Genomic DNA, 23,869 nt, shown 5'->3' on the forward strand with positions numbered 1-23,869 from the left:
TATAAATACCGTACATGAGCTAGAATGAGTACAGGATAAAAGTGCCTGTGTTTAAGGAATGCACTTGCAGTATTAGCAACATTGTGAAAGATCCAGAAGGGAAAAATCTACAGCCTTTTGGAGCATTACAACAGCTGGAAATCTATGTATGTTGATTCCATAACACAAAGAACAGAATAGTTGTAATGTAAAGTTTACAGACATAGGTTCTAAACTCGATTGCTGGACTAAGGAATCAGCTCAGGTAGTTTAGGCAATTAAAGGAACTATGAAAGTTCCTTTAATTAAACACTAAACTGGGAGGATGACACTAAACTGGGAGGAGTGGTAGATATGCTGGAGGGTAGGGATAGGATACAGAGGGACCTAGACAAATCAGAGGATTGGGCCAAAAGAAATCTGATGAGGTTCAGCAAGGACAAGGGCAGAGTCCTGCACTTAGGACGGAAGAATCCCATGCACCGCTACAGACTAGGGACCGAGTGGCTAGGCAGCAGTTCTGCAGAAAAGGACCCAGGGGTTACAGTGGACAAGAAGCTGGATATGAGTCAACAGTGTGCCCTTGTTGCCAAGAAGGCTAATGGCATTTTGGGCTGTATAAGTAGGAGCATTGACAGCAGATTGAGGGATGTGATCATTCCCCTCTATTTGGCATTGGTGAGGCCTCATCTGGAGTACTGTGTCCAGTTTTGGGCCCCACACTACAAGAAGGATGTGGAAAAATTGGAAAGAGTCCAGCGGAAGGCAACAAAAATGATTAGGGGGCTGGAGCACGTGACGTATGAGGAGAGGCTGAGAGGACTGGGATTATTTAGTCTGCAGAAGAGAAGAATAAGGGGGGGATTTGATAGCTGCTTTCAACTACCTGAAAGGGGGTTCCAAAGAGGAAGTATCTAGACTGTTCTCAGTGGTACCAGATGACAGAACAAGCAGTAATGGTCTCAAGTTGCAGGGGGGGAGGTTTAGATTGGATATTAGGAAAAAAAATTTCACTAGGAGTGTGGTGAAGCACTGGAATGGGTTACCTAGGGAGGTGGTAGAATCTCCTTCTTAGAGGTTTTTAAGGTCAGGCTTGACAAAGCTCTGGCTGGGATGATTTAGTTGGGGATCGGTCCTGCTTTGAGCAGGGGGTTGGACTAGATGACCTCCTGGGGTCCCTTCTGACCCTGATATTCTATGATTCTATGAAAGAAAGTTGGCTTCATCTTTGCTGAATTTAGATAAGTGAGTGCCGGAAGGTTTGAAGAACCTTTGCACCTTATATGGTGCAAACAAAGAAAACACTAGCTCTTTGCCAACAGCATAGTTAGGAGTTCCAAAAGAAATGTACCAGATATTTCAGTAAATGTTATCTGGGCTGTACAAACTCATTATAAAGAAGAAAAACACCACCTTTGGAGTTTTGATTTCTTCTACAGAAAATGCAAAGCTCTACAATTAAGACACAGCACTGAATAAAAAGAGAAGAGATGAAAGAATGTGTAATTCATATTGATATAAAACAGTTTGAAAGGAAGCAGAATGCGTCTATTCATCTGGGAGAAAAAAAACTCCACTGTAGAAAGAATCTAAAGTAAGTGGCCAACATAACTAGAAAGGGGACACATCTCAACATTTAAAGTTTACAACACAACCAACAACTCACTGTCACTGCACATTTACTTTGAACATAAAAGGAGTTTCAAGGTCTGGAAAGGAAGAAAGAGTTAAGAGATACTGTAGAGCAGAAACAAAACACCTTTGCATAGTAGATATGTTACACACTACATTAGACACGTGCATTTAAATGTCCATTATTGTATCTGTTGGAATCCTAAACACACACACACCTATCTGCTGTCAGCACTAAATTACTGGTGAGCACCATTTCACCTTTGATGTAATTTCTGGTTGTTTTGGGAACAAGGTACATAAGATAGTAGTAGCCATTGATCAAAGGCAGATTGTGCAGGCTAAACGTCATTTCTACCTGCAAACATCTGACTGTTGATAAGAAGCTGGTCTTTACTCTGGTAATTTACCTGTGGATATGGGAAGTTCTCAGGATTCATCTACCTACAAGCCTTCAGGTACTCTCAGATTTGAGCATTTCCTCAACAAACAGAGCCTTATTATAGCCATATTTTTGTTTGGTTGCTGCCTGGATGTTTTAAAACTCTTTTTATTGCAGTTACAGTAAACTGTACATTGTCAGCAAGGCAAAGCAAATTGTTTTGATATGCAAGATCCTGCCACCTTTACATTCTCATCAGGCACTGTAAAATATAAGTCTGATGCCACTAGACTCACGAGGATCCTATATCAAAAGCAAGAACCGAAAGCTACAGAAAGAACAGTACTGGGAATATTTTTAGAGGGCAGCATAGCTGCCCGTTTTATATAGCTCAGTATGTGACATTTCCAGTCATTGATGATGCTTCGCTGATTCCCCTCACAAGGTCCCCAGGAGTGGAGACCGCAAATATTCCCTGGGTTTGGGGAGGAGCCAGGAGTAACTGGAGGAGCTTGCTAGGAGGGATGGAGCGTGGCAGGGGGCAGTGGAATGCATCTAAGGGGGTGTCTTTACAGGATGGGATGGGCCTGTGGATGAAGCTTTGTTGGGAGTGGGAGAGCTGGAGCAGTCCGGGCAGGAGTACTGGAGTGAATCTGGGCTGGGCGCCGCTACAAGGTGAGAGAGATGTGGTTGAGTGTGGGTGGGAAAGCCAGGGGTTGGTGATGGGGGTAGAGCCTGGAGCAGCCTGGGGTTGTCTGGGGTGAGTGAGGGAGCCTGGTGGTGGCTAGCGTTAGGTGGGAGAGTTACAGCAACGTCCCTCGTCCTGCCCCTCCTCCATATTAGCCCCCCCTCTCCATTCAGATAGCCATGTTCAGGTCCTATCCCACCCAGTTTGGCCTCTGGCCCCATCCTCTCAACCCCTGCCCATTGCCACTAGACCCTGTTCCCCCAGAGCCCCATCCCCAGCCCTCAACCCCACCCCATCACCCTCCATTGGCCTCACACCTACCCCGGTGGTAAGTCACTGAGGCAGCCAGTGCATCCTCTTGCTCCCCAGCCAGCCCTCACCACAGCTCAGAGTGCCACGCAGGCTGCAAGTGAGCGAGCAGGAGTCTGGTCCAGAAAGCAGCCAGGGGGGAGGCAGAAGGGCCGCCTGGCTGCTCTTGTAACTACAGCCCAAAACAGCTCCCGTTGGCTGGGAGGAGTAATTGCAGGGAAATATGGTACAAGAAGCGTCCATCGCTTCCCAGGGTTGAGAGGCACCTCACTGATGCTTGCCCTTAGCATGAGGAAGCCTTGTCTTTGCCTGCCATCAGTCAGCTCCTCAGCTCCACCTGCCACCTGGCAACACAAGCACTCTCCTATAAAAATCTCAGACCCCACTGTTACTCTGCAGGTTGGCACACCCCAACCCTTGAGCCCTTCAAGCATCAACCTGGTCCACAGGACACTTGCAGTATTCACAGATTCACTGCTTCCAGATACAATGCTTCCAAAGAAACAGTATACCAGTTTACCAGCTCCACCTCAGGTCACCGCTCCACTTAACACACAGCACTTATATTTAGTTTCATTATAAACATATTTATTTAACAAAACAGAGATTCACATAGAAATATTAGAAACAAATGGTAACATATAAAAAAATTATAACATGCGTTCTAGAGCTTAGACTTAATTAAGCAGATACTCTAGCAGACATGAGAATATTGCTCACCCAAAATTCTTGCTACACTTTACAGCCAGATTGGCTGTGACATCCTTTTAATGAGACAAGCAAATGTCAGTTGCCTCCTAAGTGAAGGATCCTGTGTGTTTTCTTGTACCCCAAGATATACAAGATATATGTCTTTATTCATAAAGAGATCGCCTCCTCCTATTTGTTTCACCCTGTATATTTCCTTTCTTGTAGACTTCACAGTCTCTTATTTAGCCTTGGCTAAATATCCATATAGGCATACATTGTGAGACATACAATATACAAACAGCCAGACAGGGAGATAGGTAAAAGGAACCTTTCTGAAGTATGTCACCTCCTGGTGACCTGTCTTAACTCCAAGACCTTAAGAACCTATATCAGTATAGAGACAAACTCTTAAATATTATCTGTATACACATTTTGCAACGATTATGCTGACAAGTGGGCTACTGGTTCTCAGTAGAGATTTGACATACCACCCTTTGATGAAGTATTATGCATATATCTGACCGAAGGGATCTCTCTGCAACCCTATGCACCCCATGCCCTCTGCCAGGTGGCACCAAGTTTTCCCTGGGTCAGAGAGAGTAAAGCTGAAGTTAACGGTGAAGAAGGTGATCAGAGGGGAAAATATAGGAAGTCAGGAAGCGAGAGAGTATAGAGCCAAGGGGCACTATCGTGCAGCAATGGCAAGTGATAGAAAACTGGAAACCAGTAAATTCTATAAAAGCACTTGGTAGCTATATAAAATATTACTGTACACTTGCAGATGGGAATGATGGCACAAACCATAGCAGTTCTCCAAGCCCCACAAGCCAAAGTCCTGCTGGACATTATGGCGGTTAGTATAGCAAGATTGGCAAGAGTGTCTGAACATGGTGAATGATAGCAAGTCGTAAAATGGAAACCAGTGGATTCCATCTGTGCACTATGAAACTGCATCTGTTGTATACTGAATGGGAGCATATACTGAATGGGACAGAGAAAGGCAAAAGCGCCACATCAGGAACCTAGACTCCTTTACAAAGGACTAATTTCTCATCTCAGATCGGTGCTAAAGATAGGTAAGTTATACAGTACGTTAGAGGGGCTGATGTCTGCCTCTAGACAGATATTTGTGCCACTAGTACCTTCCCAAAAATATGAATATCCACACCCTCAGTCATGATTATGACAGTGGAATAACAAAAGCAAGCACGTTTTTGAAAAAAGAATTCCTTGCGAGGGGAAAAACAAGTTTTTCTAGTCTAGTGTCTGATAGCATAAGTCAGATAAATGTGCATGAAATTTATTTCAATTTAGAAGGAATATTTTATGTTATTGTTGAGCCTCCTCAGATGTGAAGCCAATAAGGAAGTAGCGCACCAGACAAGTTTGTAGACAACTTTCAGTTGAGACTATGTTTCAATTAAATGAGATTTTGGAAAGCACAATGTAGCTGTCAGGACACTGTGAATTTGTGGCACCCACTGTCTGAGTTGGGATTCAAAAAACCAATTAATGATTACACACTGCTCTATAAATGTAGTTTTTGCATTACTGGCAAATACATAATACTGGAGCGGATTATATGGTCCCCTATTATCCTATAATACTACAGTGTAATAAGAGTGCATTGTCCAGTTGTTAAAGCTTAGTAATGGAATTCAGAAGATCTGGGTTATACTTCCAGTTCTGCCACATAAATTATTGCATGACCTTGGTCAACTCACTTGATTTCTCTTCTCCTCTATTTTCTCATCTATACTATGGGGGCAATACTTCTCTATCTCTACCTCAGTGGTGTTATGAGGCTAAGTTTATTAATGTTTTAAAGTATTCTGAGAGCCTCAGATGGAAGGTGTCTGTGAACCATAAATCATCATTAATACTTTACTATGGATATGAACGTTTCAGAACACTGGTGTAACTTTGAAGTCAGTGGAATTAGATCAGGCATGAATTTGGCCCAACACATGTGGCAGTAATGGAATGCAAATTATATTAACAAAATGTGAGAGAGGGGGCCTTACCAAATTGCATGGCATACCTCTCAGGGTAGTCAGAAGTCTACTCCTATACCAGCTTATCAAGGGCGTGTGGGATTCCTTATAGTTGAAGAGTCTGATATGTCATGAAATACCTTCCCCACTGCAAAATAATTACTGTGTTGCTGATATGTTGTATTACTGGGCCATATGTAGTCTGTGTTTATTAAGGTGCAAGAATTAGTAGACACTTATCATGGTTGTGTTAGCTAGGCTGTTTTGAGCCCAGATCTTTCAACTGAAGGTTGATCCAGTGTGCAGTCTTTATTATAAGGAGCTCCCACAAGATTTTAACCCTTAAGGAAATCAGTGTGTGTCACAGGGGGAAAGAGCAAGAAGATGAGGGACCTATTTGTTTTTCCAACTAAACAAAAATGCCCAAAATTCAGGAGAGAGGCAATACGACTTGGCAAACAGATCAAGTGCATTTGCTGGAAATACGCTCATTGCAGAGGACAGTGGTAGGAGAGATACTCCTCAGTCTTCCTTCATTTTGGTAGCAGAATTTTAGCAAGGAGCTTCTGAGCTGCCCCTCCATCACATCACTAATATGATCTTAATGAATGACAGTTGCTTTTTTTGTAAGAATAACAAAGAAATGACTTGGAGTGTGGGAACCAGCCATCTGTGGGGGTAGAAAACAACATCTCTCAACTCTTATCTCCAAACAACACCTGAACTCAGATCCATAGAATCATAGAATATCAGGGTTGGAAGGGACCTCAGGAGGTCATCTAGTCCAACCCCCTGCTCAAACCAGGACCATTCGGATTAGAATCCTCTTTTTTCTCCCCATTCTGATTCTCAACATTGCCATAGCTGCTTCCCCAAATTTCCACTGCTTCCCCAAATTTCCTTCCTTCCCAAGTCCTCAGCTTATGCCCCTCCAATAGACCTGCAGATCCCTCCCTCCCAACTGGCAATTTTGACTCTCTCCATTCCCATGACTGTCAATATCCCCTTCCTTCCCCCACCCTCAACTTCCATATTTCCCTTTAAGGTAAAATTCCAGAAAATGTAATAACATTTTTAAACCATCCCACATAATTTAATGGTATATTATAATCCTATTCTATAGGATGGTTTAAAAAATTACAGAAATATTAGTATTTACTATTAAATCCTATAGATTTTTAGAAACCTATCGTTTCATTCCTATCAAATTCTGTAGGACTTTTCTAAGAACCCTAGCATGTCACAAACACACCTGGGAAGATCCCATTGACCTGGGAGCTCTGACAATCTTCTGGTTGGGCTTTTTGTTCACCAGGGCACATATCTTCAGCATTGCAAAAGCCCTGCAGAAAAGCTCTTTGTGATGCTGGATCCTACAATGGGATCCTTAAATGCAAGAGGGACGAAAGGATAGAGGCCTACTTGGTGATCATGACAGATGATTTCTGGGGGCTGTTACATCATTAAAAAGAAGGAGAGCCTTAAAATATTCACATTAGTTTGGACAAGCATCAGCTAAGCATCCAAGCTGGTTTTCCCCACTGGCAGTGACTAGGAGTGTATTATACCTGGTAAACTTTAAGTTATGTAGAGACATGTCTGACACACCAACAATATTTGCTAGAAATGTAGCTCTAGAAACTATGTGTATAGACAGATCCACCAGTAATGAAGATCAAAGATCAGCATCTGGAATAAATGCAGTTTACAGATCAAGTGCAGACATTCACGTAAATTAGGAAATTACCTGTATGTGTATTCAAAAGAGAAGAATGTGGTGTTAGACTTTGATCCCTAAATTCCATTGAGTGCATAATTTGGAAAACATTGATGAAAACCACATGATTAACTCTCTTGTAAGGTGCACTTGTAATTTGGCTATACAAATATCAGGATTCTAGTGCATGGGAATCTGTTATTGCCAAATCTTCAAACCAGCATCTAAATTTCCACATGCACCCACTGGCACACACATATTGGGCACTCATCTCACTAACCCCTTTCCGTGTGTATGTCTACTTGGAGTGCACAAATGTAGGATCCTGAGCATATGAGTGGGTGCACATGCCAAACATACATGCTCACATGTAGGGGCCAGTTTGAAAATTTGACTCTTTACAGAAATGGACATGCTTCCCCATATCTCATCAGCTCCAGCCTATCACTTTGTGAAGTACTTTGTCTTGCAAATTGCTGAGCACTTTAGGGGTGCAGAGTCATATAGCCTTATAAGAACAGTGAAGCTGAGCAGTTCTGTTACTCTTCATAATTTGAGATTCTGTTGTCTGGGTAAGTGCTGACGCACATCGGTGGGTTTTTTATACATTTAACAGACACTAACTTTCCGGGCGGCTGTTGACAGAGGTCATACACTACAGGAATGAGAAAATGCCTTTTAGCCAATTCTGAACCATTCAAACATCCTGGGCTTGAAAGTTCAACTCATGTTAAAAATATTGTGGGGTTCATGTGCCACTTAATAAAATTTTTTGAAAAGGGGAGAATAGAAGAGGGAGAGAGCAAGGGGGAGGAAGGGTAAAAATGGGGATGAAAGAGACAGAGATAAAAGGAACAGAGGAGAAAACATTCTTAAAGATAAAATAAAGTCAAACCATACCATCAAAAGGGCACCCCATTGTGTCTGCAGAGGCCCTGACGCCGCAAAGAAAACAGCAGAGAGTCAATTGCAGCACAGAGACAATAATTGTATTCTTTTCTCCTTAATTTGTGCAGTAGGTTTGCCTTTAGCTGGCAGAAAATCTGAACTGAATCTTCCTTAAAAAACACCAGACTCATGCAATGAAAATTACAGGAGTAAATAATTCAAAATGCAAAATAGATTTATAATCCCTACACAGCCAAAAACCAATTCAAAAGGTTCATAAACTCCACAGAGTTCGCTCTATGTCATTCATAGGTTCTTGCATTCCACAGAAGTGTCTCACATAACAGGTAACAGGTTACATTAAAGAGGCTAATGCGTATTTTCTAATATAAATTGTGTTAAAGTTCTGTGTGTGAGTTATTAATGGAAAAAGGATGCCTCCCATGCACCACAAAGAATCAACATTAACTGGTCATTCCCACCCAGATGATATAAAAGTTAAATTCATCCATTCATGCCACCAGGCATTCATTAATTTGGCCTATAATCAATAGCATGTAACAACTGATACAGAAGAACCATCTTGGTACTTTACCAAGACATATGTCTTATGAAATTTGAGCATAATTTTAAGACGTTCGGAAAGAGCTGTTAAAAGTCTATGTTCAACCCCAAAGCTGCCTGTACCTTAGAAAAAGGTGACAATCACTAGAGTCTCTCTTTTCTCCCACAAGCAGAAACTAGCCACATTCTGTTGTAAGGATGAATTTTATTTCTTTAGATTTTGCATCTCAACAAAGTTCTTTGACCCTTGTCTTTTTCTGTTGTCAGCTGGTGAATGAGCAACAAGAAAGCAGACCTCTCCTGAGCCCCTCCATTGATGACTTTCTCTGTGAAACCAAACCAGAAGCCATTGCCAGGCCGGTAACATCAAATACAGCTGGTAACTAATTTTCTTTATCATCCCTCATTAAAAGAAGATAATTAATTTTCATTTTGGCTTAATTATGATTTTTTTTCCAGATAACATATTTGTTTCTTATTTTTAAATCAAACAAGATTATTAATTATTTTTACAAAACTGAGTTGGTAGTAAGTTACAAGTGGATTAATCTGAGAGTAGCCAAAACCTTGTTGGTCACGCTTTGGTTTTGTAAAATCAGAATTTAAACCTGGGGTTGTTAGGATCCAGGTCTCAAATTATACCAAAGCTTCAGAGTTAGGGGTTGAGATATGCAGCTCTGATTTTAGTCCATTGGGACAGTGATTTTAGTTTGGTAACTCCTCAGCCTGACTGTTCTTTTGCAAAAAATTAACCATGGATGGGTTGCATCTAGTTCTCGTTTTATCCAAACTTCCTTAGTTTGGAGTTAATGTTTTTTGATAAAGGCTTAAGTAATGGTTCAGGGCTTTGTCTAGCTATTATCTTACTTCTACAGAGTTCATTTAGTCTATAATGCCGTCTTCACCACTGGGCTTTTGTAATGATTCTGACCATTCCAGTTGTGAACTAAGATTCTTCCCAAGCACAGAGAACCTTTGTAACCCCATTGACGAGTATAGGTTACAGATCCTCCTCTGTGGCTGATCAATGGAAGATACGAGTCTGTGTCTGTTACAGTCCTAGTTCAAGCTGTAGCAGTTCGTGCCTAGGTGGTGGCCATCACATCCCCACAAAAATCTCTCCACCAATTATGCTAGGCTGGAGTGAATTTCATTTAATGACAAAAATATATATACGTTCATCTAAATTGTGGCAAAATTCCTGGTGAACAGTATTCTGTCTAATACCAATGCTACTACTGCCAAGTTTGTTTGGAAGGCTCATTATCATTGAAACCTCTTCTTGTATAGTTTTTTCTTACCCTCGCATTTACACTGACCAAAATTATAGAACAGGATTTTACTTCCCTACTTTATTGGACACAATGGAGCATTAGGTGTTTCTGTAAATGAAGAAAGTTCCTTGATGAAACACATGAGCCAAATATTACTCCATTTCTGCTTGTCAAAACCACACTGGTCTTCCTGCCGCTAATTCTTTATTACTTACAGACATGCTTTATTGAAAACTTGGGGAGAAAAAAAGAGATACTGAAATGTTATCCCCTTCCCACTGGGAAAAGAAGCGAAAACCCGCAGCTGAGCTCAGGAGCTTTGCTATTGGAAGAATGTAATAAATCTCTTATTTGTCTTGTATTTCAATAAGATAGAGCAAGTAATAAAAATGACATAGTAATCCTGAAAGCACACAAAATTAAGAAAAGTATACTTTCTTGCAGGATTGGTTTTTAAGATTTTAGTTTCAGAGTAACAGCCGTGTTAGTCTGTATTCGTAAAAAGAAAAGGAGTACTTGTGGCACCTTAGAGACTAACCAATTTATTTGAGCATAAGCTTTCGTGAGCTACAGCTCTGTAGCTCATGAAAGCTTATGCTCAGATAAATTGGTTAGTCTCTAAGGTACCACAAGTACTCCTTTTCTTTTTAAGATTTTAGTGTTGCTATTCAGTGGTATGTTCAGAGATAATATGCTACTTGCGATGTGCAAAGGCTAATCAAAGTAAATTAATCCATCAGTTAAGGGACAATGTATTCAACACAACTACCCATATTTTATAAACATTTCATAAAACATCTTGCCTTGTTACAAGCCATTGGAATGGCCAAGTGGAGAATTCTAATTTGTGTTCATACATCTTGCTTTGGATACCATTTATGAATGAATTTTTCACACTGAGAAAGCGTTTCAGACAGATGGCACTTGCCAGTTGCCATGTGAAACATGCACATAATTTGTGTGCACAATACTGCATCTGTATGCCCAAATCAGGTACTTGATATATTTGTGTTTGCAGTTACCTAATTTTCAAAGGCAATGAGGGCAATTGCCTACAGATTAGGCACACATCTGTACATGTATTTATATGCTAACTGGGCTGACAATTTGCCTCCGTATGTTTTAACAGCTTCAGAGCTGTAAGGGGAAAAAATGCTCACCATAAGCAGGACTGGCAGCAATATTACACTAATGCACCATAAGAGTAGCCACTGCAGGACTACACCTCCTCTTTCATCACATCAGATTCCCTCAACCATTCACCAGCAATGAATGTTTGGCCTCTTCCAAGATATTTCTTGTTTTCATTACCTCATCCCTTCCTTACTTGGTACTTCCCTACTCAGTTATGATATCAAATACACCATACTCCAAATATTTTTAGAATTCCAAAGTCAAAACTGAATTCACTGAATCAAGACTTAGAAGATGAAAAAGCAACAACCTAAGACTTCATCCTGGGCTTTGGAAAACTGAATTGTAAAGGTTGCTGAAATAACGCTGAGTCTGAAACTAAGCCATCAAAAGCAAGGACATTCAGAATTAAGGCAGGATTATTATTTAAAGTGCTAGCACCAAAAAGACACAACCAGGTTGGGCCTTACTATGCTAGGTAGTGTACAAACATGATAAATGAGAAAGAATCGTTCTTAATTCACTGGTTAAGGCTACATATCATGGGTATCCCCCCAAAAAACTACGCTGCAACATGTGCTGTTGGGCTAGATGAACCCTTCCAAGCCCAGCAAGCTGTGCAGGAGATTCTGCATATTAGGAAGGGGATTCAGCCAAGGTATCTTGGAAGTCTTTGTAATACCTTTGAAAATATTGACGATGATCATACATAATTCATGCTGAATTCCCAGCCTACCCACACTTCTGTTCCTTACACATGCGCAAGAAAACATTAGCTAAATCTAAGCTCATGCTTGTACAAATGTCACGACTAAAAACCCAAATGCAGTTAACAAGAAGGCAGAAACCCCACCCCAGACTTCAACATAGTAACGGTTGCAGTGCTCTGTATGAATAGGAGATGCCGTGTTGCCCTGTGTGAGGTAGTAGAAAACCACGGTGGTGAATGCTACAGTAGTGACTATAAATTAATGAATATTTCAAGACAAATGGGAAACTGATCTAATATGAGCTGCCTTCCACGAATGTGTCAAAGCCAACAGACAAGGAATGCCTGAAAATGTACAGACAACTAACAGGTGTAACAAAAGAACCTTGGTCAACAGCAGTAAAGTATACACCAGAAGCAACTCTGACCTACACTAGGAACTGTACGTGTCTTCAGTTATCAACCCATGCTTTCATGCACCTGGTGAACTTCTGGGAAGCTGTTTGTTTATTCCTTTCCTCCTTTAACTTTGGAATTCGTTATGTGCAGTTAGAGGATTAAAATTGATTACCTTGAATGCAGTCAGTTTAGCATATGGGCTTTTGGAAATCTGAAATATATCTGCTTATATCATCCTTGTACATCTAAGAAAAGTAAAGGGTGCTTAATATGTAATAAGTAGTCAACAATTAAAATAATTAAAATTGCAGATAACATCTTTTGAGACCTTTTGGAAAATATTGGACTGCTTTCACATGATCTCTTGGTTTTTTAGTGATTTATGATGCTGTCCCTTCCCATTATTCTATTGCAAACAGAGGATTTATTGTTGTATTTCTATTTGCACTGATGTCAGTTGTTAGATATACTTGAGCTGAATGGAATTGTTAAATTGATAAATACAGTTTTTTAAAAAAAGTTAAATTGCAGAAAAATACATAAAAATTAGCAGCTTCAAGATTTCAGTGAAATGAAAGATTAAAATTCATATAAACTCAAACTGTTAGAATCACTAATTCCTTTATTAGAGTGGAGGATTATTATTTTCAGTTCCAATTAATGTGTAACCCAAGCAATATGCAGCTTAATAGAAAATGGAACATTGAATTAAATGAAACTGAATAATAGTTTTTCTTTTAGCAGAGACAAATAGGTTAGAGGAATGACTGTAGGTACTTCAGGTAGTTAAAGGGGCAGCATTCATTTAAGAAAAAGTAAAGTAATTATAGGTGCTATGCCTGCCCCAAAATACCCTGGCCTGGTTTTTGTTGCTTTACAATCGCAGTATTTTTGAAAAAAAAATTCTCGCTCCTCTTATGTGAAAGATTCACATAAACAAAAGGGGAAATTGACCTACTCCACAGGCAAAACAATGCAACTGAATATAAATAGAGTGCTGTCAAATATACCAACTAAAAAAACTGGAAAAGAGAGAAAAATACGTTTTTTAATGTCTGTTAAAATAATCGTAGATGTTACTTGTATCAGTGAGTAGGCAAAAAAAATTTCAGACAACTGTGATTTTTATATTGGCAGTGGCCCTTTAATAAGAATATCATTAGCAGTTTAGCTTGGTGTGTGTTTCTTGCAGTGTCCAAAAAACTAATTATTTAACACATTTTAGACTGATATTTTCAGAGGTGCCTAAAGGATTTCTGTGTCAATCTCTTGTTAAAGTTTAGCGGAAACTGAGCATCCAAATCTCGTAGATGGTTTTGAAATAACCTCCCTAAAACAATATAAATATGGAGGGCCAAATCCTCCTTGCCTTACCCATATGAACAGTCCCAGAGATTCACTAGGATGAGCTGCTTGAGTAAGGCAAGCATGGATTATCTCAGAGTGTTATTTTTCACTGGGAGAATTGTGAAGGGAATGTTGTCAAAGCAGTTGGCTAGAGTCAGTGTGAATCATTTCGGTAACTCCTCACATGCTTCTTTGAAAACCTACCTCTGAACCCAAAATGATTGCAAGCTGTCAGGTAAAGCTGATTCAGTCTATAATCTTCTCCCTAATAGAGCACAACACAGAAGTAATCTCGTAAATCGCTGGTAATCAGATGGGTTTTAATTGCTTTCAGTACTTTAAACTGGTGAGACTGGTCCTAATCCCCTCTCAGAGCCAAATTGCATAATACTGGGACAACCAGATCATGTGGGAAACTCTGGGCTAAGACGTTCAAAAATGACTAGTGATTTCTGCTGCCAACTTGAAACAACTTAAAAGGGCCTTTCTGAGAATTGGGCCCTTTTAAAGGTGACTCAAGACCAGTACCCAAAAAAACAAGGCACCCAAAAATCACTAGTCGCTTTTCAAAATCTTGGTCATAGTCCTTACCCAGTCACCTTGTAACATCTACTACAGTCAAATACAAATGTGTTTAATTTAACTCAATTTTGCCAAGTCAATTAAAACAAATTTAAAAGAAAAATCTAATCAAATGAATTAAAACTGAGTTCTAACGTTTTGCATCTCTGATAGTGTTATCTACTGGTCTGGATCTCTTGGATCTGAGTGAACCTGTCTTACAAACCCAAAGCAAGACAAAGAAGTCAGAGAATGCATCAAGAAGTGAAAACGTAAAGGCTTCAACCCACAGAAAGAAGACAGACAACTCAGACCTTATAAATGTGGATGCTGAGCAGAAGGTCCAGACTGGAAGAGCTCCAGAGAAGTCATCATTAGATTTAGGTAAGAGCTGGTTATTTCATCACTGCCACTCAGCCATGCTTAACTGTACCAATTCCTCCTTGCTGCTATCACAAAATAGCACACTGGGCCATCTTCTCCATTGCCATGCATCTTCTGTAGACATTTACACCACTGCACAGTGCAAATAAATTGTGATTTAGTAGCATTTTATACCCCCTTTACTCTCGATGTGCGCTGGGGTAAATGACTAGATAGGATAAAGGGCAATGGAGAAGCTGGCCCACAGAATGGAATGTCTTGGTAAGAGGGTAAAGTGTTTTTATAGTGGAAGGGAGCTGTTAAATGCAAATAAAATCATTCTTTTTCCAAGATGCCACTCAGGGTATGTCTACACTGCAATTAGACACCCACAGCTGGCCCATGCCAGATGACTCAGGCTCGCGGGGTTCGGGATAAGGGGATGTTTAACTGAGGTGTAGACATTCAGACTAAGGCTGCAGCCTGAGCTCTGGGACCCTTCCACCTCACAGGGTCCTAGAGCCCAGTCTCCAACCCAAGCCCAAATGTCTACACTGCAATTAAACAGCCCCTGAGCCTGAGCCCCACAAGCCCAAGTCAGCTGGCACAGGCTAGCCGCAGGTTTTTAATTGCAGTTTAGACACACCCTCGGTGTCAATTGTGAGGGTCACTTTTATGATGTGGACATTTATCTATTAGGAGCTGGGCTCTGTCCACAAACTCATTTTGCAATGCTGATCAGACAGCCATTAGGATAATACATTTCCAAGCTGGGCTGGTTTGAAAGTAATTTATCATCTCTGGCATACTCTCTCTCTCACTAAACATTTCATATTAGCTTTTAATCAACAAGAAGGTAGCTACCAGAGAGAGGCTTACAAATGCCAAGTTTTAATTAAATATAAACCAATAACTTATAAATGGTGAGCAGTGCTTCTTGTGAGGTGAACTCTCAGAACTTAAATAAAATCATTGGGGTCAACTTTCTCAAAACTCTTTCCAGATTGTGTCTGGGTGGGATCTTCAAAGCACCTGAATGAGTTAGGTGCCTAACTCCTATTGATAGGTGCCTAGTTAACACTACTAACTCACTTAGGCCTTGTCTTCATTACCTACTGGATCAAAGGGCTAAAAGGGAGGCTGGATTTTCAAAATCTGGCCCACAATCTACAGGATAAAAATAACCAAAACAACCAAAAAGCTGCTACAATCCCTGCAATGTATATAATTTACATTAAAATAACTAAGGCTAAGATTTAGTCACGGGTATTTTAGGTAAAAGTCATGGACAGGTCACAGGCAATAAATAAAAATTCACTGCCTGTGACCTGTCCATGACTTTTACCAAAAATACCCATGACTAAATTTCTACTTGTGGGGCGCCACTGCTCTGGGGGGCGCCCTGCTCCAGTGCTGAGGGTTGACTGCCCCGCAGCCACTGCTCCCGGGGACCGCTCTCCAGATGGCCTCCAGTTGCCCCGGGACTGCTGCTGCTTGGCCGGTCCCCAGGGCACCCCCAGGACCACTGCTTGGGCACTCCCCCGAGTCAGCCACACCGGCCGCTGTTCCCGCAGTCCCTGGAACCAGCTGCCTGGGGCCGCCTGAGCAGTGGCTGGTGCAACTGGCCCTGGGGCAGCCCCCAGGACCACTGCTCAGACACTCCCCGGGGCTGCCCCCAGGACTACTGCTTGGGTGGTCCCCGGGACCAGCACGATCCCTGGAGTCAGCTGCCCAGGGCCTCCTGAGTAGCAGGAGCTTGTGTGGCTGGCCCTGGAGACTGCAGGAGCAGCTAGCCCCGGGTCACTCCAGCAGCAGCCAGTGTGGCCAGCCGTGGGGCACCTGAGCTGCTTGGGCGGCTCTAACGTCAGCCGCACCAGCCACTGCGGAAGTCATAGATGTCGCGGAAAGTCATGGAATCCGTGACTTCCGCAACCTCCACGAAAGAATCACAGCCTTAGAAATAACTGAGTTCAAGCACAGTCCCACTTATTTCCTGAACAAGAATCTTAAAATTTTAGTGACTATGAAAAATGAAGATTTAGGTAACTTTTTGCTGGTTCTCAAATATGTCAGTTTTTCCCAGGAATTTCAACTGCCCTAAAGTTCATGAGGATTGGGCCCCATCTAAAACATATGCTTTCCAATCACCATAGAAAACACAGGGTTTTAGTGATTTAAAGGTGAAGTTTCCTCACCACCATTACATGGAGCTGTAGCCATAATGTTTTCTTAATTAGGTTCCCTAAAAGATTCATTTTTTTTTTCAGTAAATATTCAGACGCAGCTCGAGAAATGGGATGAATTGAAATTTCATGGAGAGAAGAACAGCACGGGTCATTCAGCTACAGAACAAAAATCTTCATCTAGAGCTCCATCAAAAGAGCTTTTATGGTAAAACACTTGATTTCCTGAGAAAATATTTCCAGCTCTGGTCTCTCAAGTCTCACTAATGCTGTGTTGATGGCGAGTCATAATATTATTTCCTCAGTTAGGCTACATTAATAGTGCTCAAACATTTTGGACATAATGTAATAAGTATATTAATTATAAGTTAACTTTTTTTCCAACGATTTTTAGATGAGTCCTAGAATATAGCAGGTGGAGTTCAGCAGTGCCTAATCCTGCCTTGGAGCAGAGAGGACAGCCTGGTGTGGGGGAGGCAAGCCCACCCCTCACTCACCCTGCAGTGGCAGTGTCTGTGCCACGGGGCTGGACCCGGCTCCTTGCTCAGGCCATTGCCACCTGAGAGAAGAGCAGCTGGGCCAAACCTCAGTGGCGCTGCAATCCAGCGTGTCAGGTCACAATGCCTGGAATGGGGAGCCGGGCCCAGCCCCACAGGACAGGAGCTGCCACAGCATGGGGAGTGTGAGGCGGCCTTGCTCTCCAGCCTCCCCTACACTAGGGCTTCCCCTCTACAGTGGGCAAGGATTAGGGCTGCAGTGCCAGGGCAGAGGGTGCATGTACGTAATGGTGGGTCACAAAAAAAGGAATAAATGGGTCGCCTTTGTTAAACAGTTGGGAACCGCTGACCTAAATGATAGATTGTCACATAGCCCTGGTAAAGCTCCTTCTGTCGAACACTCACCAAGCTGCTGTGTTAGGGTCCCAAAAGGCTAGACCCATGTGCTGCAGTGCTGCCCTTGGTCTGAGTAGGCCGCAGCACCGCTTCTTTCCTTGGCCTCTCTGGTACGTTGCATAGGCACAAGCTCTCTGTCTGTTACACTTTCATGGAAATGGGGCCTTCCGGCCCAACTGCCCTCGGCCATCAGGATCAGTGCTAACCCCCCACCCCAGACCTCCCAGTAGCGTAAGTGCACACCCTTTCCCAAAGCTCCAATCTTGAGGGCAGGCTGGGTTTACAGTTACCTCTTCAGGTCACCTGATGGTGAAGCAAACAGAGAGGCTTTGTAAGCGGTCCAAAAACCAATCACTCTTTAGAGAGCATGAGAAATATACAGATCTAGACAAAACAGGAAACACACCTGTACACATTTTCCTGCCTGTTTCCTCGCCACTGTTGGTCGTTTTTTGGGCATAGGCCAGAATCCTTAAGGAGTCCAGATCCCCCTCCTGCACATGGCTTCTCTTCTAAATCACGGAGTCTCTCTTTCACCTGTGTAGCCAGCTTCCTTCTTCCTCAGCTGGTCCTCCAGTTAAAAAAGGCCCCTTGCTACAAAAGCATGCCTCTTCTGCCCAAGTTTCCTGTTTCTCTGAGCTCTCTCTGAGCTTCTCAGGCTCTGGGGCTTTTAAGAGCAAGTATTAATACCTGACTTTGTTCCCCTCTATATGGATTTTCTGCTCTCCAAACCCTTTCCCTGCAGACATTCTAGTCAGACTGGTTTCCCTAGGCTTCAGGCCTCCCGTTGTCCTAAGTTACTCCCATATGAATGGGGGCCATCAAGGTGTAACAACCCTCCATTGTCCCTGATCTCAGGGTCTAGCAAATGGTAGAATCCGTGTGCACTAAACCATTTGATGATACAGCAATTTCGTATCAACCAGAATTCACAAGTTCTATGTAGACAGATTCCCCAAATCATCATGTGGTTGGAGATACATGCCAGACTAAATGTGATCCAAAAACGGGCACAGGTGAATGAAAGTGTTAAAGTAATGCAACTTGTACTGCATTCAGTGGGCGTGGAAATGAGGGCAACATACACACCAAAGGACAGAAGATGTATGTATGTATGTATGTATCAGGAAAGCAACTAACAGGAGAATGCAAGATCAGATAGACAAGCCAAATTCTGCTTTCTCTTCTGCCCTTTGCAATACGACTGATTTTAGGTTCCAGGAGGTGTAAGTGAGGGCAGAATTGGGCCTTATATGGGGTCTTCCTTTTAATTGCTTATTTCTGCTGTCCTCCTGGCATGTAAGCGATGCTCATTTTGCACACCTTCTGAATGTCAAATCACTACATCACCATTTACACGCACCCTCACCAATTTTACACCACCGTTTACATCACTGCCAACTTTGCTCGGAGATTTCCACTTGAGTTTCACTCACTCACACAAGGGATGAATGAATGAATTTGGCCCAGTGTGTTTTGGTTAGGAATGAATTTGGCCCAGTGTGTTTCATTTCTGCATTACCACTTGTAGAACTTAGAAAGGAAGGAAACTAGACTACTGGGCAAGGGGAGAGAGGCATGATCTGAGTAAGGGACTGGGAGCCTGGGGCTCTGGAGTGCAGATCCTTACTCACACTTTGACTCCCTCAGTGGCTTTGGGCAAATCACTTAACATTTCTGTGCCTCCGTTAACCTGGCTATAAAATAGAGAGAACAGTGCTGTGGGCCTGATTCTCCACTTCATTATACTAGGTCCATGACAATCTAACTCCATTGGCTTAACCTGTATAATGGCAAATCAGACCCCAGATCTCTTCTGTGAGTACAAGTTGTGTCGATTATTGTTTGCGTGGGGCTGAAATGTGTAACAAACAGAACCAAGAAGGAAGAACAGTCAGTGCACTATCACTATCCACCGATTAAAAACTACTCAGCTAACAGAATTAACCCAATTAGTCATAATGTATTTATTAAGCTGACAGATATTCATTATTGTATACCAAGAAACTATATGTAAATGCATTATTTATAGGTCTACAGAGAACAGATCGCAGTCTGAGCTGACTAGTGTCAAAAGTGCCTTGGAGTCCAATTCAACGTCAGATTTAGAATTAGTACCTGCAACACAGGTAAGCGATTTTATTAGGTCCAGTTACACAAATAAAACAAGCAGGTGTTGTTTCATTGTGTTATTCTTCACTATTGAGAGTACTGTAAATGGGGTGTTTTCAATGGGTTATCAGTTAACTCAATGAGAATTATGCAGCTAAATCTTCACATACTGCATTATATTATAAAAGTAGATTATATGTATATGAAATACATTAGCATCTCAGTGTTCATTACTGCAATGAATAAGCATTGTAGCCTGAGGTTAATGCTTCTTAATTTATAAATCTCCTCAGAAGCATATTCCAGTAGACGTGGAGTATTGATGCATGACTATCATCCAAGCTATGACTCTCACCTTCTGAATAATGATAATGGTGCTGATAAATAAGAAAAATAATTAGATAAATAATTACTATTGAAACTCCAATAAAAATGCACCATTCCCTACAGATTGGGGAATTTCATAGTTACAAAATAATCATTGTCATCATCTTATAACATTCTGCTCAGGAGCAGCAAATAGAGTGCAATAATTAAAAGTGATTTGGGGAGGATCACCAGATTTCAAGAATCAATCATTTACATTAAAAGCATAATCCAAAAATAGAAACCCACCCCACTACTCATTACTTTACTTAACTTTTTCTTGTTTCTGATCATGCTTTTAACTATGTTGCAAAGGTCTATCTATCTGAATAGGGGAGTTAGGAATGAATGGTTTTTTGGAGAGTTTTGGAGAGGCTATTTTGTTAGAGTTGCTCTTCAGAGAGTTGACTTTTTGTTCTTGTTCTGTGGGATCTGCTGTTGCTTTCTTTTTTTTCTTTTCTTTTTTTTTTTTTTTTTTTTTTTTAACATTCATTGTACTTCAAGTAAAGCTCCTTGAACATAATTAGGAAGATTGTTGGCGTTATCAAGAAAAGGGGCCTTTGGAAAAACACTAGTCATTTCAACACAGTGACTTTCCATTAATATTCTGCAAAAAGCCAGACATTGCTATTTGTTGGCACACTAAAAAAAATCAATAGCACAGTAGAGTTGTTACGTTTTACTGTCACAACTAAAATCAAACCACATATTGCCAACCCTTTTCTTAAACTGTATGATTTTAGGTTCTTTTACTTAAATAATTTTTGTCATTGGTAATAACCTGTGGATAAAATTCAGCCATTTTATCCTTTGTGAGCACTTAAAACCTCTCAGACTTAATATAATCCAATAAATGAATCATTTTTCCTTTTCAAAAATTAAAAATAAAAATAAAAGAATTACACTGGGTTTGCTAACATAGTGAGGAACATGCAAAATCAACCATAAGCTCAAGAACATGAATAAGTGAAAGACACCTATTTTAAAAAAAACAGCTATTTCCAACAAAGCCTCAAGTGAGAGAAGGAGGACTTGTGGCACCTTAGAGACTAACAAATTTATTTGAGCATAAGCTTTCTTGAGCTACAGCTCACTTCATCGGATGCAGTCAGTGGAAAATACAGTGGGGAGATTTATATACACAGAGAACATGAAACAATGGGTGTTACCATACACACTGTAACGAGAGTGATCAGGTAAGGTGAGCTGTTACCAGCAGGAGTCGGGGGGGGGAACCTTTTGTAGTGATAATCAAGGTGGGACATTTCTAGCAGTTGACAAGAACTAAGCAGTTGAATAGATATGTGGACACAGTTGGCAACGGGTTTTGTTGCAAGGATAGGTTCTTGTCAACTGCTCACAGATCTTGGAAGACAGGCCAGTGCTTGCTTACAGACAGCCCCCCAACCTGAAGCAAATACTCACCAGCAACCACACACCACAAAACAGAACCACTAACTCAGGAACCTATCCTTGCAACAAAGCTCGTTGCCAACTGTGTCCACATATCTATTCAGGGGACACCATCATAGGGCCTAATCACATCAGCCACACTATCAGAGGCTCGTTCACCTGCACATCTACCAATGTGATATATGCCATCATGTGCCAGCAATGCCCCTCTGCCATGTACATTGGCCAAACTGAACAGTCTCTACGTAAAAGAATAAATGGATACAAATCAGACGTCAAGAATTATAACATTCAAAAACCAGTCGGAGAACACTTCAGTCTTTTGGTCACTCGATTACAGACCTAAAAGTGGCAATTCTTCAACAAAAAAACTTCAAAAACAAACTCCAGCGAGAGACTGCTGAATTGGACTTAATTTGCAAACTGGATACAATTAACTTAGGCTTGAATAAAGACTGGGAGTGGATGGGTTATTACTCAAAGTAAAACTATTTCCTGATGTTTATTCCCCGCCCCCCAACCCCTTCCGGTGTTCCTCAGACGTTCTTGTCAACTGCTGGAAATGGCCCACCTTGATCATCACTACAAAAGGTTCCCCCCCCCCCCCGCTCTCCTGCTGGTAATAGCTCACCTTACCTGATCACTCTCATTACAGTGTGTATGGTAACACCCATTGTTTCATGTTCTCTGTGTATATAAATCTCCCCACTATATTTTCTACTGAATGCATCCAATGAAGTGAGCTGCAGCTCATGAAAGCTTATGCTCTAATAAATTTGTTAGTCTTTAAGGTGCCACAAGTCCTCCTTTTCTTTTTGCGGATACAGACTAACATGGCAGCTACTCTGAAACCTGTCAAGTGAGAGAGAGAGGCAATCTTAGACCTTAGGGCTAAACATGAACACTGCATACAGCTGGGCACATCATCAGCTGGTGTAAATTGTCAGAGTTCAGTGGAAGTCAGTGGAGCTATGGCAATTTACACCAGCTGAGGATCTGCCTCAGCATTTGTATTCTGTAGGGTTATTATAACATATTGCCTAATAAGGCCAATTACCACCTGGATTACTTTGGTTATATATTCTGCCCCGTTCCCCTACTCTTCATCTGGCTGTTTGCCTTTCATCTTGTAAGGTCTTTGGAGGTGGACTGAGCTTTCTTCTGTGTTTGGAGGTTGCCTAGCATATTGTGGGTGCTAGTGAAAACAAACAACAATAATCACCAGTAATTCATATGATTCACTTTGTGACCACCCATCCTCCAGGTAGGCAAGCTTAGTTTGGATCTACTCTGACATTTCCAAGGAAGTGGGGAGCAGCACAAAGGGCCTAATGGCCCTGAGAATCAGACTACAGGATTTGAAAAGTAAGTGACTGGAAGAGTAGTCAAAAAGCAGAATGAAAGTGACTGGGAGAATGGGAAGAGACAGAATGAGGGAACTCACTGATATGGGGGAAGAAAAGAATTGAGTCATGTATAAAGAAGAAAGCTCCTGTCCTGTTCCACAGAACAGACGGATTTAAAGTAACTAACATCATTCCCAAGAATGAGTCCATTTACCTCCTTCATACTGCTGCCCCAAGAATCTCTTCCCACAATGAGTTGCTCAAAGACATCAGTACAAATTATATTCTTTACATCTCCCACTAAATTACTGCTGAAGAAACGCTAAATGTAGGTGTGCTGCAAGGATCCATTAATTTATATTTCATCTCACTTACTGCTTATGATTTAAGGAAATGGAATCCTCATTTTAGGATCCTTATATCATCTCTTCATTATTCAATCTGTGATCCTAGTATAGTTTTTGCAGCTCCTTAAAGGCAGTACACCCATTCCAGATGAACCTGGTTTTCAAAGCAGAAATGAATGTGCAGAAGCAGGATGAAGAGAAAGAATGAAAGCAAAGGAGAAGAGGGAAGAGCAGGATGGAAAATTCCAATGTGCAGAGAAACAGTTCAGACCTCTAGCCTAAATCATTCTTCTAAATACAGTGCTGAGCATCTCAAAAGTCATACAGACAAGCCAATTCCTAACCCAGCTAATGTAAGAAGATGCTTTTACAGCCCAGCAAACATGAAAAGGAGCCAAACTTAGATACTCTGTTCTCAGCTTTTCAGCATCCTGGAATCCTATACAGTTCACTCAGTACCTAATAATAATGAAAAACAGTGAGAAATTTGTTGACCGAGCAGGTGAACAGATTTTTTACTTTAAACTGGATGCTTAGAATCAAATTCTGTCCTTATATCCACCTATTCAATAGCTTGGA

The 23,869-nt window shown here is 41.4% G+C and overlaps 1 protein-coding gene across 3 annotated transcripts in view; it reads left to right on the forward strand.

The window, feature by feature from the left end:
* PEX5L (peroxisomal biogenesis factor 5 like) overlaps nt 1-23,869 on the forward strand; it is a 168,257-nt gene that overhangs the window by 95,498 nt on the left and 48,890 nt on the right. For all 3 annotated transcript variants that reach the window (XM_007059074.3, XM_043522797.1, XM_043522798.1), the window contains 4 exons: nt 9,111-9,222; nt 14,442-14,651; nt 16,898-17,021; nt 19,739-19,835. In XM_007059074.3, the coding sequence (XP_007059136.3) occupies nt 9,111-9,222; nt 14,442-14,651; nt 16,898-17,021; nt 19,739-19,835 (543 nt within the window). The remainder of the gene's footprint in view (nt 1-9,110; nt 9,223-14,441; nt 14,652-16,897; nt 17,022-19,738; nt 19,836-23,869) is intronic.

This window comes from Chelonia mydas, chromosome 9 (assembly GCF_015237465.2).
Source record: "Chelonia mydas isolate rCheMyd1 chromosome 9, rCheMyd1.pri.v2, whole genome shotgun sequence".
Taxonomy (NCBI): Eukaryota; Metazoa; Chordata; order Testudines; family Cheloniidae; genus Chelonia; species Chelonia mydas.